The 27,751-nt window shown below is 39.2% G+C and overlaps 1 protein-coding gene across 1 annotated transcript in view; it reads right to left on the bottom strand.

The window, feature by feature from the left end:
- The window catches only part of DNAH5 (dynein axonemal heavy chain 5), a 323,290-nt gene that overhangs the window by 151,909 nt on the left and 143,630 nt on the right, over positions 1 to 27,751 (bottom strand). The window contains exons 25-33 of the mRNA XM_024247511.3: positions 26,343 to 26,561; positions 24,793 to 24,855; positions 24,241 to 24,479; positions 22,970 to 23,210; positions 21,113 to 21,312; positions 18,021 to 18,174; positions 9,530 to 9,693; positions 3,693 to 3,849; positions 654 to 866 (exon numbers count right to left, since the gene is read on the bottom strand). Coding sequence (XP_024103279.2) covers positions 654 to 866; positions 3,693 to 3,849; positions 9,530 to 9,693; positions 18,021 to 18,174; positions 21,113 to 21,312; positions 22,970 to 23,210; positions 24,241 to 24,479; positions 24,793 to 24,855; positions 26,343 to 26,561 — 1,650 coding nt within the window. The remainder of the gene's footprint in view (positions 1 to 653; positions 867 to 3,692; positions 3,850 to 9,529; positions 9,694 to 18,020; positions 18,175 to 21,112; positions 21,313 to 22,969; positions 23,211 to 24,240; positions 24,480 to 24,792; positions 24,856 to 26,342; positions 26,562 to 27,751) is intronic.

Here is a 27,751-nt window from a genome sequence, read left to right on the forward strand (position 1 = left end):
TGTATGGCATATTTATGTATTTAAATAGAAATACAACGTGATCAATAGCTGTGATTGTTACACAAGTGTAAAGCCATGATTACATCAACTTTGATACCTTTTATCATAACCTATGGAAATTCTACTTCTTATCATTTTAAGTCATTTATGTTGAAGTCACATTTCTCCCTAGATTTTAAGTTGCTTGCAGGCAAAGAATGTCTGAAACTTGCTTTACCCAAACGAGCATAATGTTGAGACAGAGTAGATGCTCACCAAATTTTTATTAATCACAGTAACTAAGAAAACATTGTTTCCTGTATTTTAATGCTGAATCTATTTTTCTTTTTTTTAGTAAAGTGTTCAATCAGTACATTTTCACGATTTTTGTACATTGTTACATCAAAAGATTGATTAGGGAAAAAACTGTTTTAAATTAAAGACAATACATCAAATATATCTATAACCCAAATTTACATTTAAGTCTATAGATATATGACCGTATAATCTGTAGTTAAAATCTTAAAGGTTAAGTATATTTAACAGGTCCTTATGAAAATCTTAATACCGGTCTAGAGTTAAATTATAGCCATTTGTGAAGCTTACAACAGGTAATGTCTGAGATTTAAAATTACTATTTTACAAAACATACTTTCCAATTTCAATACACTGACCTGAGCAGGGAAGGATGAAAGAAATTCAGTTAGCTGGAAACCTGATTCCTGAATATTTGCGGCTGCCTGGCGAATCACAAGATGCAATGAGGACTGAGATTCCTCCAAAAGAGAATTAAGCCAAACTTCCACATTGCCCTCTGCCATGACAGGTTTATCCAATTCAATCGTCTCACCCTCTTGAGAGGAAATTGACAGAATTCGATCATAGATCTATGTTAGAAACCAAAAAAAAAAAAGCTATAGCATATAAAAAGTAAAAACTAATTATTGACTTGTCCTTCCCATAGAAAGTAAAGCTACAGATTATAAAATACTGTAAAAGCCAAATATAAACTACTTCAAAACCATAAAAAAATTAAAAAGCCATGAAATCTAAAAGGCAATACAAAATCAATTCCAGGCCGGGCACAGTGGCTCACGCCTGTAATCCCAGCACTTCGGGAGGCCGCGCCAGGTGGATCACCTGAGGTCTGGAGTTCAAGACCAGCCTGGGCAATATGGTGAAACCTTGTCTCTACTAAAAATACAAAAATTAGCTGGGTGTGGTGGTGGGCGCCTGTAATCCCAGCTAATTGAGAGGCTGAGGCAGGAAAATCGCTTGAACCCAGGAGGCCAAGGTTGCAGTGAGCCGAGATCGTGCCATTGCACTCCAGGCTGGGCAACAAGAGTGAGACTCCGTCTCAAAAAAAAAACAGAAAGAAAGAAAGAAAGAAATCAATTCCAAATAAACTATACTGTAAGGGGGGGAACCTTATTTTTAAAAGAAATATTTAATACGAATATGATGATTTTTAAAATCTCTAATGTTTCCCAAATGAAATCAGGCTTCTAAAACCTAAAGTGCTATACTAAGTCCTCCTTAGCTGTAGACAGAAGTGATCTACAAAAAAGCTAATGAGGCTTCAGTTTCAGGGCCCCTCACTTACACAGACCCTTTCCAAGGCCCTGAATATGAACGTGTATTTATAATTTTACAAGATTTAGCACCCACACAAGCAAAATCTGCCCCTGATTGTAGAAACCTTATGGCAGGAGCAACAAAAAACAAAAGCAACACTATCTTAAGAAACAACTGCTAAGAACAAAGGCTAAAAGTCTGTGGGCATTTAATTAACAAAAGGGAGCTACACAGTAAATAAGATACTGAAAGATACTTAAATTATCTTCCATACAACTTGAGACAGTGAGAAGCTTTGCTCTTGGACCATGATGTCCTAGTGCTGTGGCAGAGGATTTAAGCGAAACATCAGGAAGAATTTTCTGATGAATTTAGTCCCTTCTTTCTACCCACACATCAATAAAACAACAAGAAACATTGATTTTTGAACCATTAAAATCCATCCTGTTTTCCTTCCTCTCTGTCCCCTCTAACAAAGCCTTGTTACAGCTGTTCAGCCTTTTTTATCCTGATTTTGCAATGGCTTCTTACATTGATTTCCTTGCCCCCTTTCATTCTGCCTCCTACACTGTACCAGAGAATGTTTCTGAAACACAAATCAGGTCATTGCCCTGCTTAAACACCTCCCATGGCTTTTTATCATGTTCGGGATGAAGCTGAATTCCGTAATGTGATGCACCTGGCCTTTGGAATCCTGCCCATCCCCCTTCTCTCTTTGCTCATAGCTCCCTGTTGTGGGTTGAATTGTGTCTCTCAAAAAAGATATACTGAAGTCCTAAGCCCTGATACCTGTGAATGTGACATTATTTGGGAATAGCGTCTTTGCAGATGTGATCAATTTAAGATGCAGTCATCTCTAGCCCCCAGAACTTTTAAGAGAATACATTTCTGTTGTTTTAAGCCACAGCAGCCCTAGGAAACTAATACACTCCCTCACACATCCACGCTGCTGACATCCTGGGCTTCCCACACTTCCGGGCGCCCACACCTCCCTTGCACATGCTCTTCTTCTGACCTGACCACACTTCCCTTCTTCACCTGCAAGGTTATATTCCACTTACCTTCAAAACATCAGTGCAAATTTATATTCTGCAGAAAGCCTTCCTCGACACCCGCATACACCCAGGTGAGGGCTCCCTGATGGGCATTCTCACGTTCTTTGTGCTTAATGAAGCACAGTAATAATAATGCAAGTCCAAAATTATCAGCAATTTAATTGCCCAATTTCTCTTGAGTGTTATAGTACATAAAACTGACTTCAGTGTTGATCATGATATACTCTTCCTGGGAACCCCAGGCCAGCATCATGTCTCTCAGATAGCAAGGAGCTTGACCTTAACAAGTGGCTTTTAATCGCTTCGAATGGAATAGCTCTAACACTCCCTAACTGGACTCTGAAGGCTACTTGTTTACTTCCCTGTCTCCTCCACCAGAGCACAAGTTCACGGAAGGTTAGTGTATTCCCAGTGTTAAGCATGACATCCGAAACATGGTAGTTGCTCAATAAATGTAACACTGCATGCTAGGATGAAGAAATGAATGTTACTAGGGTTTATATGAAGCAACAGAGGGAAACTGAGTACAATATCTAACAAGAAGAGTCACTTTCCTAGGGAATTTGGGTGGAGGGATGGATTAGACAATAGATTTCAGCAGCTGTGCAAGTGTAGTCTCCGTCAAGTTAAATGACCTATCGTGAGTCTCATGCAGCTTCATGATTCTATACACATGGAAGTGTTAAAAAAAAAAAGTTTGAATAAAGTATGCCGAAACCAGATTAAAACAATTAAATCATGAGGGCAATTCTGTTTAGTTAAGACATTATTTTATGAACAGTTGGTTTTTTATCTTGTTGGATTTCTGACTAGTTAACTTGGTGTGTAAAATCATGAATGCTACATAAATGCATTCTTAATCCTAAACTAGCATTTTTTTAATTTGAATCTACACTTTGGATACTAAGAAATTACACAGTTCTGAAGGTAAATTGGGCCCCAAGATTTGTTTTTAGTCACTGGCCAAGAGCTAATGAACAGGGAAGCAACCCTTGTTATAAACCTGTTTTCGAAGAGCTACTTAAAGATAGTTGAGGTTCTAAGGTACGGTGATTGTTGGCCTGCCATTAGAATTAGGCGAACCTTTTCGTGGAACTTGACAGATTTAATGTTGTCAAACACGTTCAGCAAATGGGCCTGTATAGTGTGGGAGTCCGACGCCTGCCCCAGAATCTCTAGAAGAGCAGGATCTGAGACAAAGAAAAACCGAGGAAAGCACAGTCGTTTTTTCTCCAGGTACCTATGAGGAGAGGAAAAACATAAACCTTTATAACCACGCAAAGCTGGTCGTTGAAGGAATAAATTAATCTGGATGGGAAAAGGGGAGAATATTGTGTGACTTGTGACAATCTGATTTTCCTACATGACTTCTCACTGTTTTTAATTTTTCAATTTTTTAAGAATGTTTTCAAATAACATTCCACATTCTGATGTAGAAATAATTTTTTCCCAAAATTGGTGGCAGAATTCCCTCATTTTTCACAAGTATAATGTACACATTTTGCACAGTCTGGAAAATCTTGTATATTACATGTAGAGAGTAAGATAAAAACACTAGGTAGTGAGTAAGATAAAAACACACCCAGGCAGGTTTTGGTTTTGGGTTTGGGTTTCCAAGCCCAGCACTGTGTCATCTAAAGGCTCCCTACAATACTTGAAATTGTGACTTAAAAGAGAATCCAGTGAATTCATCATCCAAGCAGAAGCAAAACCCAGCTGTGACGAGCTCCATGGAAAAGCGGTGGCACTCGTCTCTGCCTCCAGGAGTTTCCAAAATCCACTGAATGTTCCCGATTGCTGACCTGCTTTCAGCCAAGCTTTTATTTCTATATTTGCTTTCTGTTATGGTCATTCCTGATGGTGCGGATATGTGTATTCTGTTATTTCCTTAATGATAGCTCTCTATCTTCATTTTCTAGCATATTTTGTTATAATTATGATTATTTTAATTGTACTTCTTTTTTAAACTTTACCAGTTTTTTTAATTTTTATTTTTTTTAATTTTTGCTCTTCCCTTATCATTTGTATTATTATTCATTTTAGCCTTTTTTGACCTTTTTTTTTTTAGACAGAGTCTCAGTCTATCACCCAGGCTGGAGTGCAGTGGCATGACCTTGGCTCACTGCGACCTCCACTTCCCGGGTTCAAGTGTTTCTCCTGCTTCAGCCTCTGAAGTGGCTGGAACTACAGGCCTGTGCCACCACACCCAGCTAATCTTTTTTTTTTTTTTTTTTTAGTAGAGATGGGGTTTCACCATGTTAACCAGGCTGGTCTCTAACTCGTGTCCTCAAATGATCCACCTGCCTCAACCTCCCAAAGTGCTGAGATTACAGGCATGAGCCACCACACCTGGCCCCAACTTTTATTTTAGGTTCAGGGGTACATGCGCAGGTTTGTTATACAGGTAAACTGCATGTCGGGAGGTTGGTGTACAGATTATTTCATCACCCAGGTAATAAGCATAGTACCTGATAGGTAGTTTTCCAATCCTCACCCTCCTGCCACCTCCACTCTCGAGTAGACCCCAGTGTTTTGTTGTTCACTTCTTTGTGAACATTGTATTATTTCTTTATTTCCTGTGTAAAATTATAAGGAAACATTTCTATTTCATAACAGCAGAATTCACTTTCTAGGAAAAATCAAGTGTTTACTAGAGGATTACTTGGATCAGAAACTGGAGCCTGATGGCAACCTCCCAGGGCATGCGTGAGGAGTGCCGGACAGTCCATGATTCATCAACTGCTGGACTCGTTTTGCTGAGTGGGATGTCCAGCCTGGGGACAAATCTGAGCTACATTCCTCAAGACAAAGGAGGGCACTCATTGAGAAAAAGGCAAAGAAAAGAAGGAGATACAAAGAGAGGGTCATACTAAGTAAGGAATTTGGGAAAGAAATGGACATGTCTACAGGGATGATCATGGATAAGCCTGGGCGTGTGGGTTGAAATGATTCTACCCACCTCTCACAGGATCCTCAGTAAAACAAGCTCTTGCAGCGATGGGATTTGTTCACTTTGGACATGAGACAGCCTGGAGAGTGTGTTTTCTTCTATCCCCCTCCCCCCCAACTTTCTTAAAGTCTTACTTAAATGTTTGTAATGTTTACTTTTGTTTTAGCTAAAAAACTAAACTTTTCTCAGTTTAAAACTACTAATTCTCTTACTTCAAATATCCCAATCCTTATTTGAATAACTGTGATGTGTTTGTTATCCTCCTCACAGTAGCCTGGTCTGATTCTGGTGAGGAATCGGGTCACGTGTTCTGTCCCGTTAGACCAGCATGGAAGGAGACTGTGGCATGTGACAGCCAAACTCCTGTGACGGTACAGAGAAGACACCTTATCTTCACGGACACAGTCTGATTACCGCAACTCCAATTACGATCTGATCTGTGTGAAGACCCTTCCTGTCCATGCTGATCCTCGACAGCTTGGGAGGGTGTTGTTTTTGTATAAATATGATTTCTCAAATGTTTATACAAGGCTTACAAATGTTGCTCATAACCTCTTCTTGGTAACAGAATCAAAACACAGGGAAAGCTCAGTAAAAAAATAAATAAATAAATAAAAATTTTTAAAAAGTGTGAACAGTTTTAGAGTTGACATTTTCTCTGCAGGGTTATAAAATAATGCCCAAATGTTGGGTGATAGAGCAGAATATGTTCATAGTAAAAAGAAAGAATAAAAAAGAGAAAAATAGGCCAGGCGCAGGGACTCACACCTGTAATCCCAGCACTTTGGGAGGCCGAGGTGGGTGGATGACCTGAGGTCAGGAGTTTGAGACCAGCCTGGCCAACATGGTGAAACCTCGTCTCTACTAAAAAAAAAAAAAAAAAAAAAAAAATGCAAAAAATAGCTGGGTTTGGTGGCGCGCCCCTGTAATTCCAGCTACCCGAGAGACTAAGGTGGGAGAATCACTTGAACCTGGGAGGCGGAGGCTGCAGTGGGCCAAGATTGCACCACTGCACTCCAGCCTGGGTGACAGAGTGAGAGCCCATCTCAAAAAAAAAAAAAAGAGAGAGAAAAAAATGGGGGGGTGTTGTGCATGTATGTGTGTGTATGTGTCTGTCTGTCTGTGGTGGTGGGTAGAAGATGAGGAAAGGAGAGAAAAGTAAAAAACTCAGCTGTAGGTAGTCCAGGAGACAGTTCCTCAGCAAGTGTTTCAGTGGTAACTGAACCTGCATGATGTCTTAGTGGTCCCTGCCCCTCAGTCCTTCCATGTTGAAGAACCCCCAGACCAGGGAAACTTTCAGAAACCCTTTTCTCGTTCTCTCTGACCTGATCCTGGTGTTAGGCACAGAGCATTCCTGCTGGGTCTATATCCAAGAACCCTCAGTGGTGCCTGAACCACATTTGCTCATGCTAAATAATTATTAGGCTAAATGGAATGGCACAGCATCAATCATTAGAAAACAATCTTTTTGTCCTTCAACAGTTACTTGAATTGATCTAATAATTTTATAAGGGAGATCAACTCATTAATCCCTAAGACTCCATTTTTCTAAATCTTTATGTTAGAAGAATTACTTGCAAATGGTTTTGCTTTAAAGTAAACATTTAAAGGGTGCTTTACTGACATTGGCGTTGGCTACAGCCATGGTGTTTAAAAAGCCTCCTTAGGTTTATGGTGATACTCTATGGCAGCAGTCCTCAACTTTTTGCCAACAGAGACCAATTTCATGGAAGACCATTTTTCAAATTTTCCACAGACCAGGGATGGGGGTAATTTCGAGATGATTCAAGTGCATTATATGTACTGTGTACTTCACTTCTATTATTATTGTGCACTTATATTTCTATTATTATTACATAATGAAATAATTATACAACTCACCATAATGTAGAATCAGTGAGAGCCCTCAGCTTGTTTTCCTGCAACTAAATGATCCCATCTGGAGATGATGGGAAATAGTGACCAATCATCAGGCATTAGATTCTCATAAGGAGTACGCAACCTAGAGCCCTCACATGCGCAGTTCACGATAGGGTTTGCACTACTATGAGACTCTAATGTTGCTGCTGATCTCACAGGAGGCAGAGCTCAGGTGATATTGCGAGTGTTGAGGAGCAGCTGTAAATACAGATGAACCTTCACTCACTCACCTGCTACTCACCTTCTGCTGTGCAGCCCTGTTTCTAACAGGCCACGGACTGGGGCCGAGGTTTGAGGACCTCTGCTCTATAGCATAGGCCTTTGAAACATTCACCACCTAAATTAGAGTAAACTTGCAAATATTTGCTACAGAAAATCTTGGCCCTACCTCTAGCTTCAAGGTAGTGGGGTGGACAACCATGTACGCGTGGTTTTGTTTAGACTTTTTTTTTTATATATACTTTAAGTTTTAGGGTACCTGTGCACAACGTGCAGGTTAGTTACACATGTTTAGATTCTTCAACTTTTCTAAAAGTCCACCAACTTCCACATCTCCCCAGCTGTATGCTGAAGCCTATGAATTTGTCCTTAACCAGCAGTGCAGACTCCTGTCCTCTGCATTCTTGTCAGGGTTTACCTCGCTCACGTTTTATGCTGCCCAATACCTTCCACCAACATAGATATGAAAGTGATATTCATGGAGGATTCATTGAAGTGTATGCAGTGATTCCATTCCCTTAGTTCCTTGGATGAAGCCATTCCATTAGAGAGGCTCGTGTTTGACTCACGCTGTGATAAGAAAGCAGATGGAGACTCTGCTCTGGGTTCCCTTTTAATAGGATACACAATAGAAATTCCTCCAAATTATCAATTTGAGGACAACAAAATGTAATGTCTCCCTGAGTAACTTTCATTCTATGAATCCTATGAACCTATCATCTGTCACCCTTTACCTTGGGACCTAGGAAGGATCTTTGCTCTCTAAATCTAAGGTCCATTTGTAGTTTTTCTCTGCACCAATTTTACCCTCTGAGCTTATTAGCCCTTTTTTTCCTTTGACCTTAACTTTCTCATGCATTGTTATTTTTCAGCAGCTGTCTCAAATTTTTTTTTGGTTAGCCAAGAATAAATAAGTAATCCATACTGCTTACAAGTACCCTCTTACAGGTCTTTTTTCCATTTTTAGCATAGTCACTTTTTTTGTTCAATTTTAATAAACTCCTCTCTTTATTTCATCGAGATCCTGCCAAAGCACCATTTGAAGCCCAGTATTTTAGCCGTCAACTGTGTCTATGAGGGCAGCCTGGCTTAGATGACCTGAGTGCCGCAGTGCACAGGACAGGCTGGTTATTCACAGGACACTATTACAGGTCATGAGGCCACCAGGATGTATTCATGGGGAAAGATCAACTGTCTCCCAGAGTGGGCCAAGGAGACATCATTATTTAAGTTAAATGCTCAGGCGCTTGAGTTAAACTTCCTTAAGTGTCAATGTACACTTAGCATATTACTATGTAACATATTTCTACTTACATTATTTTATTGTGATTAACCAAAGGAAAACAAACAAACAAACAAAAAAACTTTATGACTCTTGGAATTCACAACGCCTCCATGCACACAAATGTGTGTGTAGATAGATATTATATTAGACACTTTTTAATATAATCCTGACTGCATGTACATACTAAACACTGTTTCATATAATGAGTATAATAAAATATGTTGGTTCTATAAATGTTTATTCAAGAAGAATGTCAGAAAATAGATGTATTAATTTTTTAAAGCAGGGACTGTATGAGGATGTTTATACAGTCTTATCCCAGTGATGGAAGCAACCTTAAGTCCTATGACTCCAACATCAGGACAAATCTAGCAAGTCTTTGATGAGAATATAAGGCTTCAAAATATCAGTTTCATCTGTGCAACAGCTTTATACATGAATTCAGAGCCTCAGCAAAAGAAAACAAATTTGGCTAATGCTATCTAGTCTCCCTGTATCCTTTTGTCTCAAGGATACCGAGAGCCTTCAAAGAGCCAGTGAACTTACCCAGTAAGGGATTTCTGGCATATTTCCAACTGGTCCAGCAAGTGCGGTAACAGCTGCCCCAGGGTCTCATCTCCAACACAGCACTGGACTACACTGGGCACTTCATGTGCCCGAGTCATGATCTTCACCCAAGATTTATCTATGTTAGAAAAGCACTTGGCTTCCTATGAGAAAAAGGTAACAAAGCACACTTAGATTTGGACACATCTGTGATCTCAAAGACAGAGTATCTCACATTCCTCCAGCTGAGGCTAGAGTTTTAACCGGTCCAGATATCCAAGCAATATATGCCTAATGTAACACACATTTTATTGAAGCTCTTATTGGGCTTTCTGTGCCATATCATCCCCTGTATTAAGTAAGTATCCTTAGCTCAACCTTGGTACTCCCATTATGTTAAGTTATAACAAGAAATGAATACAAAAGTAATAATACAATTCAAGAAAATATGAAAAGAAAGACACACATTTATTTTCATGGGTTATCTCTAAATGAAGTACATTTCCTATTTTTATATTTTCTATATTGAGCACTGGATTATTTATGTAGAAAAAATATTTAAAAATAAAGATACAAAATTAATTCCAGTATAACTGGAATATTGTAAAAAAAATTTAATGGAAAATGCACAGATTATCTTGAAAGGGCAGGAATCATATAAATTTTCTTCTTTTTTAAGACAGGGTTTCACTCTGTTGTCCAGGCCGGAGTGCAGGTGCTCAGTCACAGCTTACTGCAGCCTTGATTTCCTGGGCTCAAGTGATTCTCCTACCTCAGCCTCTCCAGTATCTGGGACTACAGGCATGTGCCACCATGCCTAGCTAAATTTTTTTTATTTTTTGTAGAAACGGGGTCCCATCATGTTGCCCAGGCTGGTCTTGAACTCCTGGGCTCAAGCAGTCTTCCCACCTCAGCCTCCCAAAGTGCTGGGATTACAAGCACGAGCCACCACACCCGGACCCAAATTTTCATGTTCTTCTTTAAAGTTTTCTGTATGTTACCAATGAGTATATACTATCAAATATGAAAGGAAGAAACTACACCTAGCACCTTAAATATTCTACATGAAAATTTCTAAGTCCAATTTTAGATTCTTCTTCATCCATTAAAAAGAAAAACATGAGAATCCTGGGTAAGATGGCCGAAAAGGAATAGTTCCACTCTGCAGCTCCCAGCAAGATCAACGCAGAAGGCAGATTATTTCTGCATTTCCAACTGAGGTACCTGGCTTATCTCACTGGGACTGGTCAGACAGTGGGTGCAGCCCACAGAGGGCAAGCAGAAGCAGGGTGGGGTGTTGCCTCACCTGAGAAGTGAAAGGGTTTGGGGAACTCTCCCCCCAGCCAACGGAAGCCATGAGGTACCGTGCTGTGAGGGACACTACTATCTGGCCCAGATACCATGCTTTCCCCATGGTCTTCGCAATCCACAGACCAGGAGCTTCCCTCAGGCGCCTACCCAACAAGGGCTCTGGGTTTCAAGCACAAAATTGGGTGGCCGTGTGGGTAGATGCTGAGCTAGCTGCAGTTTTTTTTTTGTTTTTTGTTTTTTTGATGGAGTTTCGCTCTTTTTGCCCAGGCTGGAGTGCAATGGTGTGATCTCAGCTCACTGCAACCTCCGTCTCCCAGGTTCAAGCGATTCTCCTGGCTCAGCCTCCCGAGAAGCTGGGATTACAGGCATGCACCACCACGCCCGGCTAATTTTGTACTTTTAGTAGAGACGGGGTTTCTCCATGTTGGTCAGGCTGGTCTCGAACTCCCGACCTCAGGTAATCTGCCCACCTCGGCCTCCCAAAGTGCTGGGATTACAGGCGTGAGCCACCATGCCCAGCCAGTTTTTTTTTTTTTTTGTACCCTAGTGGCACCTGGAACGCCACTGAGGCAGAATCATTCACTCCCCTGGAAAGGGGGCTGAAGCCAGGTAGCCAAGAGGTCTTGCTCACTGGATCCCATCCCCATGGAACCCAGCAAGCTAAGCTCCACTGGCTTGAAATTCTCACTGGCAGCACAGCAGTCTGAAGTTGACCTGGAATGCTCAAGCTTGGTGGGAGGAGGGGGGCCCACCATTACTGAGGCTTGAGTAGGCGGTTTTCTCCTCACAGTGTAAACAAAGCCGCAAAGAAGTTCAGACTAGGCAGAGTCCACTGCAGCACCAGAAAGCTGCTGTAGCCAGACTCCCTCTCTAGATTCCTCCTCTCTGTGCAGGGCAGCTCTGAAAAAAAGGCAGCAGCCTCAGTAAAGGCTTATAGATAAAACTCTCATCTCCCTGGGACGGAGCACCTGGGGAAGGGGCAGCTGTGGGGTGCAGCTTCAGAAGACTTAAACATTCCTGCCTGCCAGCTCTGAAGAGAGCAGTGGATCTCCCAGCACAGGGCTCGAGCTCTGCTAAGGGACAGACTGCCTCCTCAAGTGGGTCCCTGACCCCATGCTTCCTGACAGGGAGACACTTCCCAGCAGGGGCCAACAGACACCTCATACAGGAGAGCTTTGGCTGGCATCTGGCAGGTGCCCCTCTCAGACAAAGCTTCCAGAGGAAGGAACAGGCAGCAATCTTTGCTGTTCTGCAGCCTCCGCTGGTGATACCCAGGCAAACAAGGTCTGGACTGGATCACCAGCAAACTCCAGAAGACCTGCAGAAGAGGGGCCTGTCTGTTAGAGGAAAACTAACAAACAGAAAGCAATAGCATCACCATCAACCAAAAGGACGACCACACAAAAACTCCATCTGAAGGTCACCAACAGCAAAGACCAATGGTGGATAAATACACAAAGATGAAGAAAAACCAGCACAAAAAGGCTGAAAATCCCAAAAACCAGAATGCCTCTTCTCCTCCAAAGGATAACAACTCCTCGCCAGCAATGGAACAAAACTGGACAGAAAATGAGTTTGATGAATTGACAGAAGTAGGCTTCAGAAGGTGGGTAATAACAAACTCCTCCAAGCTAAAGGAGCATGTTCTAACCCAATATAAGGAAGCTAAGAACCTTGATAAAAGGTTAAGAGAAATTCCTAACTAGAATAACCAATTTAGAGAAGAACATAAATGACCTGATGGAACTGAAAAACACAGCACAAGAATTTCGTGAAGCATACACAAGTATCAATACCCGAACTGATCAAGCAGAAGAAAGGATATGAGAGATTGAAGATCAACATAATGAAATAAAGCGTGAAGACAAGATTAGAGAAAAAATAATGAAAAGGAATGAACAAAGCCTCCAAGAAATATGAGACTATGTGAAAAGACCAAACCTACATTTGATTGATGTACCTAAAAGTGATGGGGAGAATGGATCCAAGTTAGAAAACACTCTTCAGGATATTATCCAGGAGAACTTCCCCAGCCCAGCAAGACAGGCCAACATTCAAATTCAGGAAATACAGAGAACACCACGAGATTCTCCTCAAGAAGAGCAACCCCAAAACACATAATCATCAGATCCACCAAGGTTGAAATGAAGGAAAAAATATTAAAGGCAGCCAGAGAGAAATGTTGGGTTACCCACAAAGGGAAGCCCATTAGACTAACAGTGGATCTCTATGCAGAAACCCTACAAGCCATAAGAGAGTGGGGGCCAATATTCAACATTCTTACAAGAATTTTCAACCCAGAATTTCATATCCAGCCAAACTAAGCTTCATAAATGAAGGAGAAATAAAATCCTTTACAGACAAGCAAGTGATGAGGGACTTTGTCAGCACCAGGCCTGCCTTACAAGAGCTCCTGAAGGAAGCACTAAATACAGAAAGGAAAAACCAGAACGAGCCACTGCAAAAAAAAAACCAAAATGTAAAGACCATTGATATTATGAAGAAACTGCATCAACTAATGGACAAAATAACCAGCTAGCATCATAATGACAGGATCAAATTCATACATAACAATATTAACCTTAAATGTAAATGGGGTAAATGCCCCAATTAAAAGACACAGACTGGCAAATTTAATAGAGTCAAGATCCATCAGTGTGCTGTATTCAGGAGACCCATCTCACGTGCAAAGACACACATAGGCTCAAAATAAAGGGATGGAGGAATATTTACCAAGCAAATGGAAAGCAAAAAAAAGCAGGGGTTGCAATCCTACTCTCTGATAAAACAGACTTTAAACCAACAAAGATCAAAAAAGACAAAGAAAGGCATTGCTTAATGGTAAAGGAATCAATACAATGAGAAGAGCTAACTATCCTAAATGTATATGCACCCGACACAGGAGCACCCAGGTTCATAAAGCAAGTTCTTAGAGACCTACAAAGAGACTTAGAATCCCACACAGTAATAGTGGGAGACTTTTTTTTTAACATGTTAAAGAAATGTTTAATTACAAAATTAAGCTTACACATAAGCTAAAAATTTTCAAATGCACTGCATTTTATAGCATAAAAGTACAATCAGTAAAATGATTCACTAGTAATTTAATTACATTTAATTTAATTTTAAGTAAAATTAAAAATGCTTCTCTCTATGATGCAGAATATTACTCTGAACACCTACCTCATGCATCACTCAATATGAAAAGTAAACTAACAAGAACCACTCCACTTAGATTTTCATCATAAATCTTACATTTTAATGCCTATACTCTTCAATAGTGGGAGACTTTAACACCCCACTCTCAATATTAGTAAGATCAATGAGACAGAAAATTAACAAGGAGATTCAGGACTTGAACTCAGCTCTGGACCAAGCCGACTTAACAGACATCTACAGAACTCTCCACCCCAAATCAACAGAATATACATTCTTCTCAGCACTGCATCATACTTATTCTAATATCGACCACATAATTGGAAGTAAAACACTCCTCAGCAAATGCAAAAGAATGGAAATCATAAAAAACAGTCTCTCAGACCACAGTGCAATCAAATTAGAACTCAAGATTAAGAAACTCACTCAAAATTGCACAACTACATGGAAACTGAATAACCTGCTCCTGAATGACTACTGGGTAAATAATGAAATTAAGGCAGAAATAAATAAGTTCTTTGAAACCAATGAGAACAAAGACACAGCATACCAGAATTTCTGGGACACAGCTAAAGCACTGTTTAGAGGGAAATTTATAGCACTAAATGCCCACAGGAGAAAGTGGGAAAGATCTAAAATCGACACTCTAACATCACAATTAAAAGAACTAGGGAATCAAGAGCAAACAAATTCAAAAGCTAGCAGAAGACAAGAAATAACTAAGATCAGAGCAGAACTGAAGGAGATAGAGACATGAAAAACCCTTCAAAAAAATCAGTGAATCCAGGAGCTGGTTTTTTGAAAAGATCAACAAAACAGATAGACCGCTAGCCAGACTACTAAAGAAGAGAGAAGAATCAAATAGATACAATAAAAAATGATAAAGAGGATATCGCCACTGATCCCACAGAAATACAAACTGCCATCAGAGAATACTATAAACACCTCTACACAAATAAACTAGAAAAGCTAGAAGAAATGGATAAATTTTTTCTAGAAATTCTACCAGAGGTTCAAAGAGCAGCTGATACCATTCCTCTTAAAACTATTCCAAACAATAGAAAAAGAGGGACTCCTCCCTTACTCATTTTATGAGGCCAGCATCATCCTCATACCAAAACCTGGCAGAGACACAACAAAAAAAGAAAATTTAGGCCAATATCTCTTATGAACATCAATGCAAAAATCTTCAATAAAATACAAGCAAACTGAATCAAACAGCACAATAAAAAGGTTATCCACCACAATCAAGTCAGCTTCATCCCTGGGATGTAAGGCTGGTTCAACATATGCAAATAAACATAACACCTCACATAAACAGAACCAATGAAAAAACCACATGATTATCTCAATAGATGCAGAAAAGGCCTTTGATAAAATTGAACATCCTTTCATGCTAAAAACTCTCAATAAACTAAGTATTGATGGAACATATCTCAAAATAATAAGAGCGATTTATGACAAATCCACAGTCAATATCATACTGAATAGGCAAAAGCTGGAAGCATTCCTTTTGAAAACCGGCACAAGACAAGGATGCCCTCTCTCACCACTCCTATTCAACACAGTATTGGTAGTTCTGGCCAGGGCAATCAGGCAAGAGAAAGAAATAAAGGTATTCAAATAGGAAAAGAGGAAGTCAAATTATCTCTGTTTGCAGATGACATGATTGTATACCTAGAAAACCCCATTGTCTCAGCCCAAAAACTCCTTAAGCTGATAAGCAACTTCAGCAAAGTCTCAGGATACAAAATCAACGTGCAAAAATCACAAGCTTTCCTATACACCAATAATAGATAAACAGAGAGCCAAATCGTTAGTGAACTCCCATTCACAATTGCTACAAAGATAATAAAATACCTAGGAATACAACTTACAAGGGATATGAAGGACCTCTTCAAGGAGAACTACAAACCACTGCTCAAGGAAATAACAGAGGACACAAACAAATGGAAGAACATTCCATGCTCATGGATAGGAAGAATCAATATCATAAAAATGGCTATACTGCACAAAGTAATTTATAGTTTCAATGCTATTCCCATCAAGCTACCATTGACTTTCTTCAAAGAATTAGAAAAAACTACTTTAAATTTCATATGGAAACAAAAAAGAGTCCATATAGCCAAGACAATCCTAAGCAAAAAGAACAGAGCTGGAGGTATCATGCTACCTGATTTCAAACTATACTTCAAGGCTACCGTAACCAAAACAGCATGGTACTGGTACCAAAATAGACATATAGACCAAGGGAACAGAACAGAAGCTTCAGAAATAACACCACACATCTACAAACATCTGATCTTCAACAAACCCGACAAAACAAGCAATGGGGAAAGGATTCCCTATTTATTAAATGATGTTGGGAAAACTGGCTAGCCATATGCAGAAAACTGAAACTGGTCCCCCTCCTTACACCTTATACAAAAATTAACTCATGGTGGATTAAAGATGTAAACATAAGACCTAAAACCATAAAACCCTAGAAGATAACCTAGGCAATACCATTCAGGACATAGGCATGGGCAAAGACTTAATGACTAAAACACCAAAAGCAATTGCAACAAAAGCCAAAACAGTGTGGTGATTCCTCAAGGAGCTAGAACTAGAAATGCCACTTGACTCAGCAATCCCATTACTGTGTATATACCCAAAGGATTATAAATCAATCTACTATAAAGACACATGCACACGTATGTTTACTGCAGCACTGTTCACAAAAGGAAAGACAGACTTGGAACCAACCCAAATGCCCATCAATGTTATACTGGATAAAGAAAATGTAGCACATATACACCATGGAATACTATGCAGCCATAAAAAAGGAGGAGTCCATGTCCTTTGCAGGGACATGGATGAAGCTGGAAACCATCATTCTCAGCAAACTAGCACAGGAATAGAAAACCAAACACCGCATGTTCTCACTCATAAGTGGGAGTTGAACAATGAGAACATATGAGCACAGGGAGGGGAACATCACACACTGGGGCCTGTCGGGGGTGTGGGGCAAGGGGAGGGATAGCATTAGGAGAAATACCTAATGTAGATGACAGGTTGCTGGGTGCAGCAAACCACTATGGCACGTGTATTCCTATGTAACAAACCTGTACATTCTGCACATGTATCCCAGAACGTAAATATAATTTAAAAAAAAATCCAAACCTCCTACTTAAAACCTTTAAAAAAAGAAGATGAACAACACGCACAAAGACAAATCAAAAATAAAGTAAAATTTTAGTGAGTGAATACATTTCACTATTGCCTCCAAAATAAATGGTCTGCAGTCTGATTTTATCTGTCATCTGTAATTAAACTGAAAACTAACCAAAGAAGAAGTTCAGAAACCTATGTGATGAAAACATTTAAAATAATCATGCTTCTAAAACTCAAATATATTGTTAAAATGTTATAATCTTGCATACGGCTTAAGGTAATTGAATAAGAATCCTTGAGAATTGGTTAAAATGTTCATTTAAAAATCTCAAAATATACTCCATATATACCCAGTAAGATGATTACGATTTGATGATAAATATATACTCGACATCTTGAAAAGAAGGTCTTTTTGTTTTGGAGATTTTTTCTGCACGTTTCCACCCCTCAATTTTACTGTACAGATATAATTGGGTACATTGTATAGTATGCATTACTTTAAAATGTCTGTAGTAGAAGAACAAATTAGCCTGCCATTATCAAGATAACTGCACCATAATTCTACACTGTTCCAAATTCTACCTTGAAATTATCTAAAGAAGCATATCAATTATGTGACCACTTATTTTTTGTTTTTTTAACCCTCTATTTCCTATCAAACCTCCACAGTTTTGCACCATTCTTACTCTGATTGTTTCCTTTCCACAATTCCTCACTCCCTTTGAAGAATAACAGCATTAACAGTGACAACAAAAAGATTGAAGGAAGGGGATTCAATAGAAGTGGAATATTATTGCATTATTTAATGGGGTATTCGTTCTGAGATCTTTCTCTGAAAAATCTGATGAAATCATAAAGAAGATTACAAAACCTTGGGCAGCTGCTTGGCAATGTCTCCTCCCACAAAGACGGCTTCTAAATAAATCCACAGGTTTTGCACCGTCATCCAGCTCTCGATGATGTCTGTTGAGTTGGAAAGGTACTGCACCCATTTTTGAATCTGGGCTTTGAATGGCATATTGTACCTAAAATAAGAAATAGGTTTAGGATTTGGTTTTTATTTTTGTTGTGCTGTTGTTTCAAATTAAAAAGGTTTCTAAAAATCTTAATTTTTAACCTCTTTCTTTACAACCTTAATTATGTTGCTGGCTTTTAAAGTGATGCAACCAAGTGATTAATTCATCCCCACTTATTGTGCATTGTTAGTCTAGCTTTTTCCCCTTTGATCCAGAGCATAGAGAAGGGTGGGAAATTTATAATCTAAGGAGTAGATCAGGCATTAGACTTGATTCCACCAAGCTTCCAGGGTAATATAATTACCCCCAGTGCTGCTATGGCTAGAGAATAATATTTGCTCTACTGAGCTTCTGTGCCTATTTCATGGAGTCTCTGGTTTTTCATATAATATGGAGCCTTTATAGAACCATCAGTGGGGGCCAGACAACTAATTCAATCTTCAAATATGATAACACCTGGACTCTCTCCTTAGCCTCCCCTTTTCTGAGTCTCTTTCTAACTTCCCACGCACCTGTGTCCAACCCACTCATGTTTGATGTACATGTGTGCAAGATTATTGCCTCTTCCATAGTTAATCTGTCTTCCCCTTTTCCTCTTTGAGACAGACTGCCTGTGGGTGGCCTCCCAATGTCCTTTTTTCCTTCTGCTTTTCCATGTGGGCTCATAATTACCCAGCTAAATTACTGAATTTCCCAGCTTCCCTTTGCAGTAATGTGCAGTCAGAAGACTAAGTTCCACATCAACAGTGCTTAATTTAGCGGAACACTGGAATGATCTCATAGCTGAACAATGGAATTATCTCTCCAGCATTAAAAATTACTGATGCCTGCCTGGGTCCTACCTACAGAGACTCTGATTCAATGGGTCTGGGAAGTGGCCCTGGCATTGGGATTTTTTTAAGTTCTTTCAGTGTATCTGGTATGTTGCAAAGATTGAGAATCACTCTTCTACATGAAATGTGAGTAGTGGCATTGGATGTAATGGGTAGTATGGGGAATAAGGTCACACCTGGGAAAGACAGATGAGTGAGCCAGACCAAGCTTGGGTCCCTGATGATGTGGTGAAGCCCCCATTCCAACCTGAACCATCTACGTTAGGAATTCTTTTGTGTGTGAGCAATATAAACATCAGTGTTGTATTAGCCATTTTGTATGTGGTGTTTCTGTTATTTACAGACAAACTTAATCCTAAATGATTGTACAGCCTATCTTTATGTTTCTTCTTCTCTTTCTTATCCCTTCGTGGTTCTCTCTACCCCTACATAATATGGACTTGAAGTCGTATTATTGCATAAAAGTTTAATTTCCATATTCTTAATTGTTAACCAAATTGTTTTAATATTCCGCGCATCTTTCTGAATATTTGTATGCTCTTCACTAGAAATATAGGTCCATAGAAACAGAGATCTTTCCCTTATTTGTTGTTCTACCCACAGCACCTAGAAGAGTACATCACACACATAGTAAAGGTTCAATAAATATATATTGAAAAAATATTCCTCCTGATAACTCTATCTGTAGATTAGATGCCATTGATAAGAAAAGTTTCTCCACCCCAACCAGATAATTTTTATTTAATTTATATGAGTGTCTTTTCTATCTCCCTAGGGTATATTATTGCCTGTCTATCCTTTATTCTGTTTTAGTATGAATAGTAACCAAGTTCATTAAAACTCACTAAATCCTGAGAAGTCCAAACTCAAGATTACTAATAGTCTAACTTTATATCCCCATATTACTTTAGTTTAACAAGTAAACTGAAATAAGAGAAATTTTTCTGAAATAGCACGAAGTACACAGTATTTCCAACATTAAAAGTATTGATACACATACATATGGAGAATTGGGTGATATTTTAAAGCTAGAATAGAACAACAAATTCATATCTCAATGGTATCTACATTCTGCACAATTACCATATATTTGAGAAGATTCTGGGGAACAAAAACATTATTTCAGAAAGAGCAAATGGAAGCAATGAAACAAGGAAATGTAAATTCATGACTGTATGGTTTGTATGTCCAAAATGTGAGGGGTGGCCACTATGCATTATATACATGTAACGAAAGTTCACATGTGGATGGGCGCAGTGGCTCATGCCTGTAATGCCAGCACTTTGGGAGGCCAAGGTGGGCAGATCACCTGAGACCAGGAGTTTGAGACCAGCCTGGCCAACATGGTGAAACCCTGTCTCTACTAAAAATACAAAAATTAGCCAGGCATGGTGGCTGTTGCCTGTAATCCTAGTACTCAAGAAGCTGCGGCAGAATCACTTGAACCTGGGAGGCTGAGGTTTCAGTGAGCTGAGATCACGCCATTGCACTCCAGCCTGAGTGGCAGAGCAAGACTCCGTCTCAAAAAAAAAAAAAAAAAAAGTTCACATGTACCCCATAAATTTGTACAAATATAAAAAATAGAGTATGTAAACAACTAAGAGTTTCTAGTCTACAGATATTGGAAAAAAAGGTTTTTCAAGTAAAATGATTATTCTGAAATTCAAAATAATGTTCCTCCTGGATTCTACAGCCTGTAGACTGTCAGCTGTGCAGTCAGGCTTGTTAGCAGCAAAGCTGAAATGTTCCCCAGATCCGAGTGGCTAATTATACATTGCATTATTTTGTCCAGTGGATGGTCTCAGACATACCCCGCAAATAGAGGATAATGAAATAAAACCAGAGTTACACATGCTCTAACATGTGCCTGAGGCCAAAATGAAAACAAGAATAATTGAAATATAATCTCTTGATTATTTATATATAAGTGGGTGCCTGAGTAAACATACATTTTGGATACAAACATTAATTAATTAATCAATTTAATTAAAACAAGTATTTTCCACATTGAGTAGACTATATGAAGGCTATTATTGTAATGGATTTTTCATTAATTTGAAATGTTTGCTATTATGGTTCTCAAATCTAAGGAAAAAGATAGATGGTTTTCCCACCTGTTGCTCAGTAGGGATCCCAGCAACATCAAGCTGTCCTCCATGTTGGCGATGATTTCTGAGGTACTGTCTCCTCTCAAGAGGAGCTCTCCACGGGTTTTAAAGCTGCCGAAGGTGAATGTTTTATTGTCCCATTCATTAATCACTTGCTTCAGCTTTTGCTCAATGTCTCTCTCTTTCACCGCACTGATACAGATGTCCTATCAAAATGGCAAGCTCTCACGTTATTGCATGAAAGTCACACGTCCTTCCTTAATAGTCTACGTGCAATACCCCATCTTCACTATTTGCTTCATATATATATAAATATATATATAAACTTTTATATTTCCAGACCTAAAATGCAATATAATAAACAGAATGTGTATATGCAGATACTGATGCATGAAGAGAGATGGAGATAAAGATATGACTGAAAAACAGAACTTTAAATTTATAAAATTTCCCAGCAAACTTGCCCAAAAGGAAAGATGACAGAAAATATATGCAAATCACTTTTCAATTTTGAAACTTTAATCACTGATTCAAAATTCAATGTATTTCCGATTTACCTCTAAAGTCAAATGAATGCAGCATGTGAATGAACACAGGTAGCAGAAACCTGATTCTCCCATGGCTCTGTTCACTTTCCCAGCCTCCTCTGTGGACTCACCCTTCTCCTAGACCATTAGTCAAGCCCTCCCTTTACCCTCATTTCTTCCCACCTATGTTCCCCCTCTGGATGAGCTCATTTACACCCATGAATTCAATCACTTTCATATCTCCAGGCAAGACCCACATCCATTTGCCTACTGAACTTCCCTGCTGAGATGTTTCAAGGAAAGCCCAAACACAGTCTGTGAAATATCAGACTCATGTCCCTAATCAAGCCCATGATCTTTGCACCTTGTCACCCAACCTGATCACCTTCCCATGTTCCCCATCTCTGTGGTCAGCACCTTCATCCATTTAGGTCTCTCAGCAAGAAATCTAGAGTTAATCTTTAGCCCTCCCCTTCCTTCTCCTACCATGTTCCCTTCATCACCAAATTCTCCTCAAATATCCCTGATCCTTTCTCTCCTCTCCAGCTTTACTACTTCCCCTCTCATCTAACAAGCCATCATTTCTTGCCTGAGCTACTCTTAGAAACTCTCAGTTGGTTTTTCCCATCATTCTTCCCTTGTCCTCCTTCAATTCTTTCTCCAAAGATCACTACCAGAGTGATCCTTACAAACGGTCAACCTAACCATGTCAGCCCCTGCTCAAAACACATTTCCCAGCTGGTGCCCATTGCTCAATAACATCATGTAGGCCCACTCTGCCTCCCTGGCCTCTGCTGTCTCCTCTCCGCCCTGCCTCCATACCTCAGCCACATGGGCTTTCTTCTGGTTCCTCAAACACACTTCAGATGCTCCATGCATAATGCACCATCTGCCTGGAATGGCCTTCTTTGCATTTTCCAAGCCCCTCACCCCAACCACATAACCACACTCCCTTCACCCAGCCAGTCCTATGCATGCATCCTAGTCCTCCCTAGCTTTATCACCCCCAGGTGAGCCAAACTCATCTATCATAGGCTTTCATAGAACAACATACATTTTATTCAATGGTATTTGCCACAGCTTATAACTATGCCTTTATTTGTAAAATTATTTAATAATCTGTAAATGCAGGACTGACTGCCATTGTTATATCCTGATGCAGAATCTGTCCCATCTTAGGTCAAATAAGCATTTGTTGAAGGAACTAGTGGCTGAATGCCAGGAAAAGAGTTTCAATTGTCTGAGTGTAGTTTACTGATCCAATATTCCATAATATAGAAATGTTATCAAATAAATCCCATGAGACCTTACAATCTTCCATCACATCATACTGTACCTCTATTTCCTCTTTGTATTTCAGAAGAGGTGCCTCCATGATATTTCTTAACTTAAAGCTTTCATTCCGCACATCCAGACTGTGCCCGGTGAGGGTGGTTATCCTTTCCCAGTGCCGCTCCATCATGGCTTTACTGGCCATGTATTCCAGCAGCGGGCAACACTCGCTGAAATCATCAATGATCTTCTTCAGGTCCAAAAAAGCCTGCCAGTCCTTCAAGGCCCGGGGAAGCTTCCGACATCTGTGAAGGGACACCAACATGAAAGGTCATTGAAATATGATGGTAGACATCACTGGACCAAGATGGTCTGCTAGTATTTCTATTAAAAACAGTCTCTTTGAATACCTATCCTATTTTAAAATCCCATGACTTGCAGGCTATCTGTTAATATAATATACAGATGACTTTCATATTACAGAAAATTGTCATCCCCATTAGAAAAGATTTTTTCCAATCCTTCACAACCATTACCTAGTTAGAGGCATTATTTTAGAGCGTAGAGGTGCTGTTCAAGCTAATTCAATTCTACAAACATGTACTGAGAACTTACTAAGCACAAAGCATAGCAAAGTGTATCAGGCTGTCAAGTGAAATATACAACAAATAGCTCTCCTTTATTTATTTATTTTTTTTGAGACGGAGTATAGCGCTGTGCAGTGGTGCAATCTCGGCTCACTGCAACCTCCACCTCCTCAATTCAAGCGATTCTCCTGCCTCAGCCTCCCGAGTAGCTGGGATTACAGGTACTTGCCGCCACGCCCAGCTAATTTTTGTATTTTTAATAGAGATGGGGTTTCACCATGTTGGCCAGGATAGTCTCAATCTCCTGACCTCGTGATCTGCCCACCTCAGCCTCCCAAAGTGCTGGGATTACAGGCATGAGCCACCGCACCCAGCCAGCTCTCCATTTTCTTTAAATTCAAGAGCTACAATACAGAAAAATCATGGGCCCCTGCTTTTGTTCCAGATGATAATCTAACATTAACTTCAAATGTTTCATAAGTGTAATATAAATAAAAATCAGCTCCTACCAAGCTGCAGAAAAGCCCCTAACATGACTCATCCTGACAGATAGAATGTGCTTGTCTCATTGTGTACACACAGGAGTAATTAATAAATAGCATTTGACAAGAGTGATGTCAATGGACAACAACAATGCAGCAAGATGTGCTTTTGAAATAGTTGGGGTGAAAAGATAACTTGGCTGCCTATCAAAGAGGAAAGCATTTGAAGTTCAATTGCTGGGCATGCTAAACATTTAATTTCTTACCTGTTCTGGAATTCTAAGAGTTCATTGTTAATTTTTTCAATATTCACCTCTGACCAAAGAATATCATAATAGCTATTTACAGTTTCTATGACACTGTTGTACAGAGTATATATTTTCTGTAGAAGATTTAGTTGCTTCTTTATTTCAAGAAGCTGAGGATACTGTGTAGCTGGCAGGCCAAAAAGCTCCTCTCCTCCAGTATATGTGATGTATTTCCGATAGATATTATCAAATTGATTCTAATAAAAACACAAGTGAAAACTCATCAAAATGATTTATACATGATCAACATGCAAATAAAAATATAAGACTGGCAAACAAGCAAGCCAGGGATGTATGATCTCTGGGCACATGTAAATAGGAATACTAAGTTGGCATAATTAATTCATAGAAACTACTTCTAATTTTAATCCTACAAAATCATATTTTTAATGCAAGTACATACCATATTCCACAATAGGGCTCTCTATCTTACAAAGAAGAAAATACATGTGTGTTTAAAACACAACAAAGTTTCATTGTTTAGAAAGTCATAGAAACTAAAAAGATTACCTGAAACATGAGAAGCCTGTCACTGGCTTCCTGGGGCTTCAAGCCGCTAGCCATTGGACCATTCTGAACAAAAGTAAAAAAAGAAAAATAGAACGAAGTGTTTGCATATAAATTTCATGAACTCAAAGTATTTAAATATTAAAGTTAGGTTTCATGCATGATAGGAAACTTCATTTTTATTTGTTAGAAAAAAAGGGCCTCACAAAGTGATTTATTTAGAAATATTTTTCTAGTCTAAAAAAGCCAAATTAATGCCAGAACTTCCCTTAGTCAAGAAACTTTTAAGATTAAAAATATGTATTATTCATTTCTTAGGTAACACAGGCAAAGAGGAGTCAATGCCTATTCTATAAGAAGCACATATAAAGTCTGCTTTAGAGCTAAATGCTAGTATCATATAACTCATAGATTTTTATCATTCTAATACCCACTTGTAAAGTGGCCTATAATCTTAACATTCCAATCAGATTTTCCAACATTAGAAAATCTTAAATATGTGGATTTCTGTGCTTCTTCATCCATGGAGTTGGTACATGGGTCCAATCTTCTAACTTTATTAATTTTGTGGTTTATTGTGCTACTAGTTAATAGGTACAAATTTTACCCTAAACTCTATATATTTCCCTTCTCCAGCACATTATAATTGCCTGGAAATGGGTCTCATTACACAACATATTTACATTAGAAGATTCAGTACTTAAACCTATACGGATAATTAAAATATGGACTCCATGGGGGCAGGGCTCGATCTGTCTTATCCACTACTGTGTAGTCAGCACCAAGGACAGCGCCCAGCAATTGCTGAGCTCTATGTTATTTGTGTAACCAAGGAATGCTGTGGAAAGGAGGACAATTATAACTACATGTGAATAGTACTTTTCTACACAAATTTAGAATGCTACCAAACAACTTCAGTAACAGACCAAATTATACAATGTTAGCACTTTTAAATTTATCATTTTCTGTTGAAATTATTATGTATGAAATCTGATTTGGTTAGGCTTTCTGTCCCCACCCAAATCTCATCTTGAATTGTAATCCCCATAATCTCCATAATCCCCACGTCTCAAGGGAGAGACTAGGTGGAGGTAACTGAATCATGGGAGCGGTTTTCCCCATGCTGTTCTCTCGGTAGTGAGTTCTCATGAGATCCGATGGTTTTATAAGGAGCTCTTCCCTCTTCACTTGGCATTCTCCTGCCTGTTGCCTTGTGAAGAAGGTGCCTTGCTTCCCCTCTGCCTTCCACCATGATTGTAAGTTTCCTGAGGCCTCCCAAGTCATGCTGAACTGTGAGTCAATTAACCCTCTCTCCTTTCTAAATTATCCAGTCTCGAGCAGTTCTTTATCACAGTGTGAAAACAGACTAATAGAAACTCTAAGGGGAAAGAATTGTGAAAAAAATGTTTTTCTCTCATGAAAATAAAATTCCCATTCCCTGGGAATTCCTAGGAAGTTTCATAGAAATTTACCCATAATTTTTAGACAACTACATTTTGCATGCTCTATTCACTCATCCCTGAAAATGCACACAGAGAAAGCCAGAGACATACCAAATCATAGTCCAGATAAAACTGGTGACAATCTTGGAGGAATACCTCCACAGCACTAATAAGCTCTTTCTTGAAACTGGGCTGCAGTGAGACTAATTCATTCTGGACTTCGCCAGCACGTGCCAGCAGCTTCTCCCAAGCATAGTGCAGTGTATCAACTTTGTCTATCTCTTCCCTTGCTATCAGAAGTCCATATCTGTTAAGCAGGGCATAAGATTCCTAAAAAAAATAGGAAAAACTTAATTTTGGCCAGTCAGATGCATAAATCTACACACAGCCATTTATTAAATGATAAGAATGGAAAATACCAGAATAATAGTGAAACTACCCTGAGAGTTCTAGTTATTCTACTTCAAACTGCAAGAGGTTAACTGAGCAACTGAGCTGTTTAGCTTTAGTTTCCTCATCTATAAAATGGGAAAATCTTCTGGCTACTTCACAGGATCTTTGAGACTATTGAAAAATGTCATTTTAAATGCATTTTGAAAACCATAAACCATTAGACAAATAAAAGATATTTTTACTTAGGCCCCCAAATTGTATTTGATCACTACAAAATTCTATCAAGTAAATAAAAAACAAAATAATTTAACTTCTAATATTAGAATAACAAAATCAATCAGGGTTTTAACTCTGTCTTATTTCACGTGATTGATAAGAGGTTCCAATAGTAAGACACAAGGGAGGATTCTTGAATCGGAGCCTGGGCCAAGTCATTCCCTTCAGCATGTAAAATCCTGGATGGCTTTCTTTGCTAAAAGATTAAAATGAGGCTAAGGTTGGTTTTCATAAGAAAGAATTTTCTCTAAATATCTCTAGTCTCTTCTCCCACCATTACTCCTTCCCATAGAGGTGGAATGAATGCCTGATTATTAATTTGGGGGAAAAAATTGTTGATTTGAGCAAGGATAGCCCAGTGCCTTTCTCTCTCTTCCCTCCCTCTCCATGGAGGCATGCCTGTGGTCAGCACCTCAGTGCCATAAACTGGATCAGGGTAATACAAAAACCTACAGCTTTCCAACACTGCCTCTGATGGATGAGGAAGTATAATAATCCTGGGATTTAGTATTCACTAGCTTATAATGTGTGTGTGTGTGTGTTTGGGGGTATGAAAGGGAGGGGAATAACTGGAATAATACACTAAGTTATGTCTTCCAAATAACTTCCATCAGGCATAAAGGTGATGTTTTGATCTTGTCTATTTGATTCTACTTTTGTTCTTAATTCCTAGGTGGGAGAAAATAGGATTGTCGGTTACTGTACCTCCTCTTCATACTTGAGGGTCTCCCCTGATCCTGCACAAGGAAATGTCTCTTTGCCTTGATGTTTCAACCCAAGGAGAGCAGGTTGGACCACGTGATGCCCCTGGCCCAACACAGCAGAAGTGAAAGTGTGTAGTAGTCTGTACC

Source organism: Pongo abelii, chromosome 4 (assembly GCF_028885655.2).
Source record: "Pongo abelii isolate AG06213 chromosome 4, NHGRI_mPonAbe1-v2.0_pri, whole genome shotgun sequence".
NCBI classification, from domain to species: domain Eukaryota; kingdom Metazoa; phylum Chordata; class Mammalia; order Primates; family Hominidae; genus Pongo; species Pongo abelii.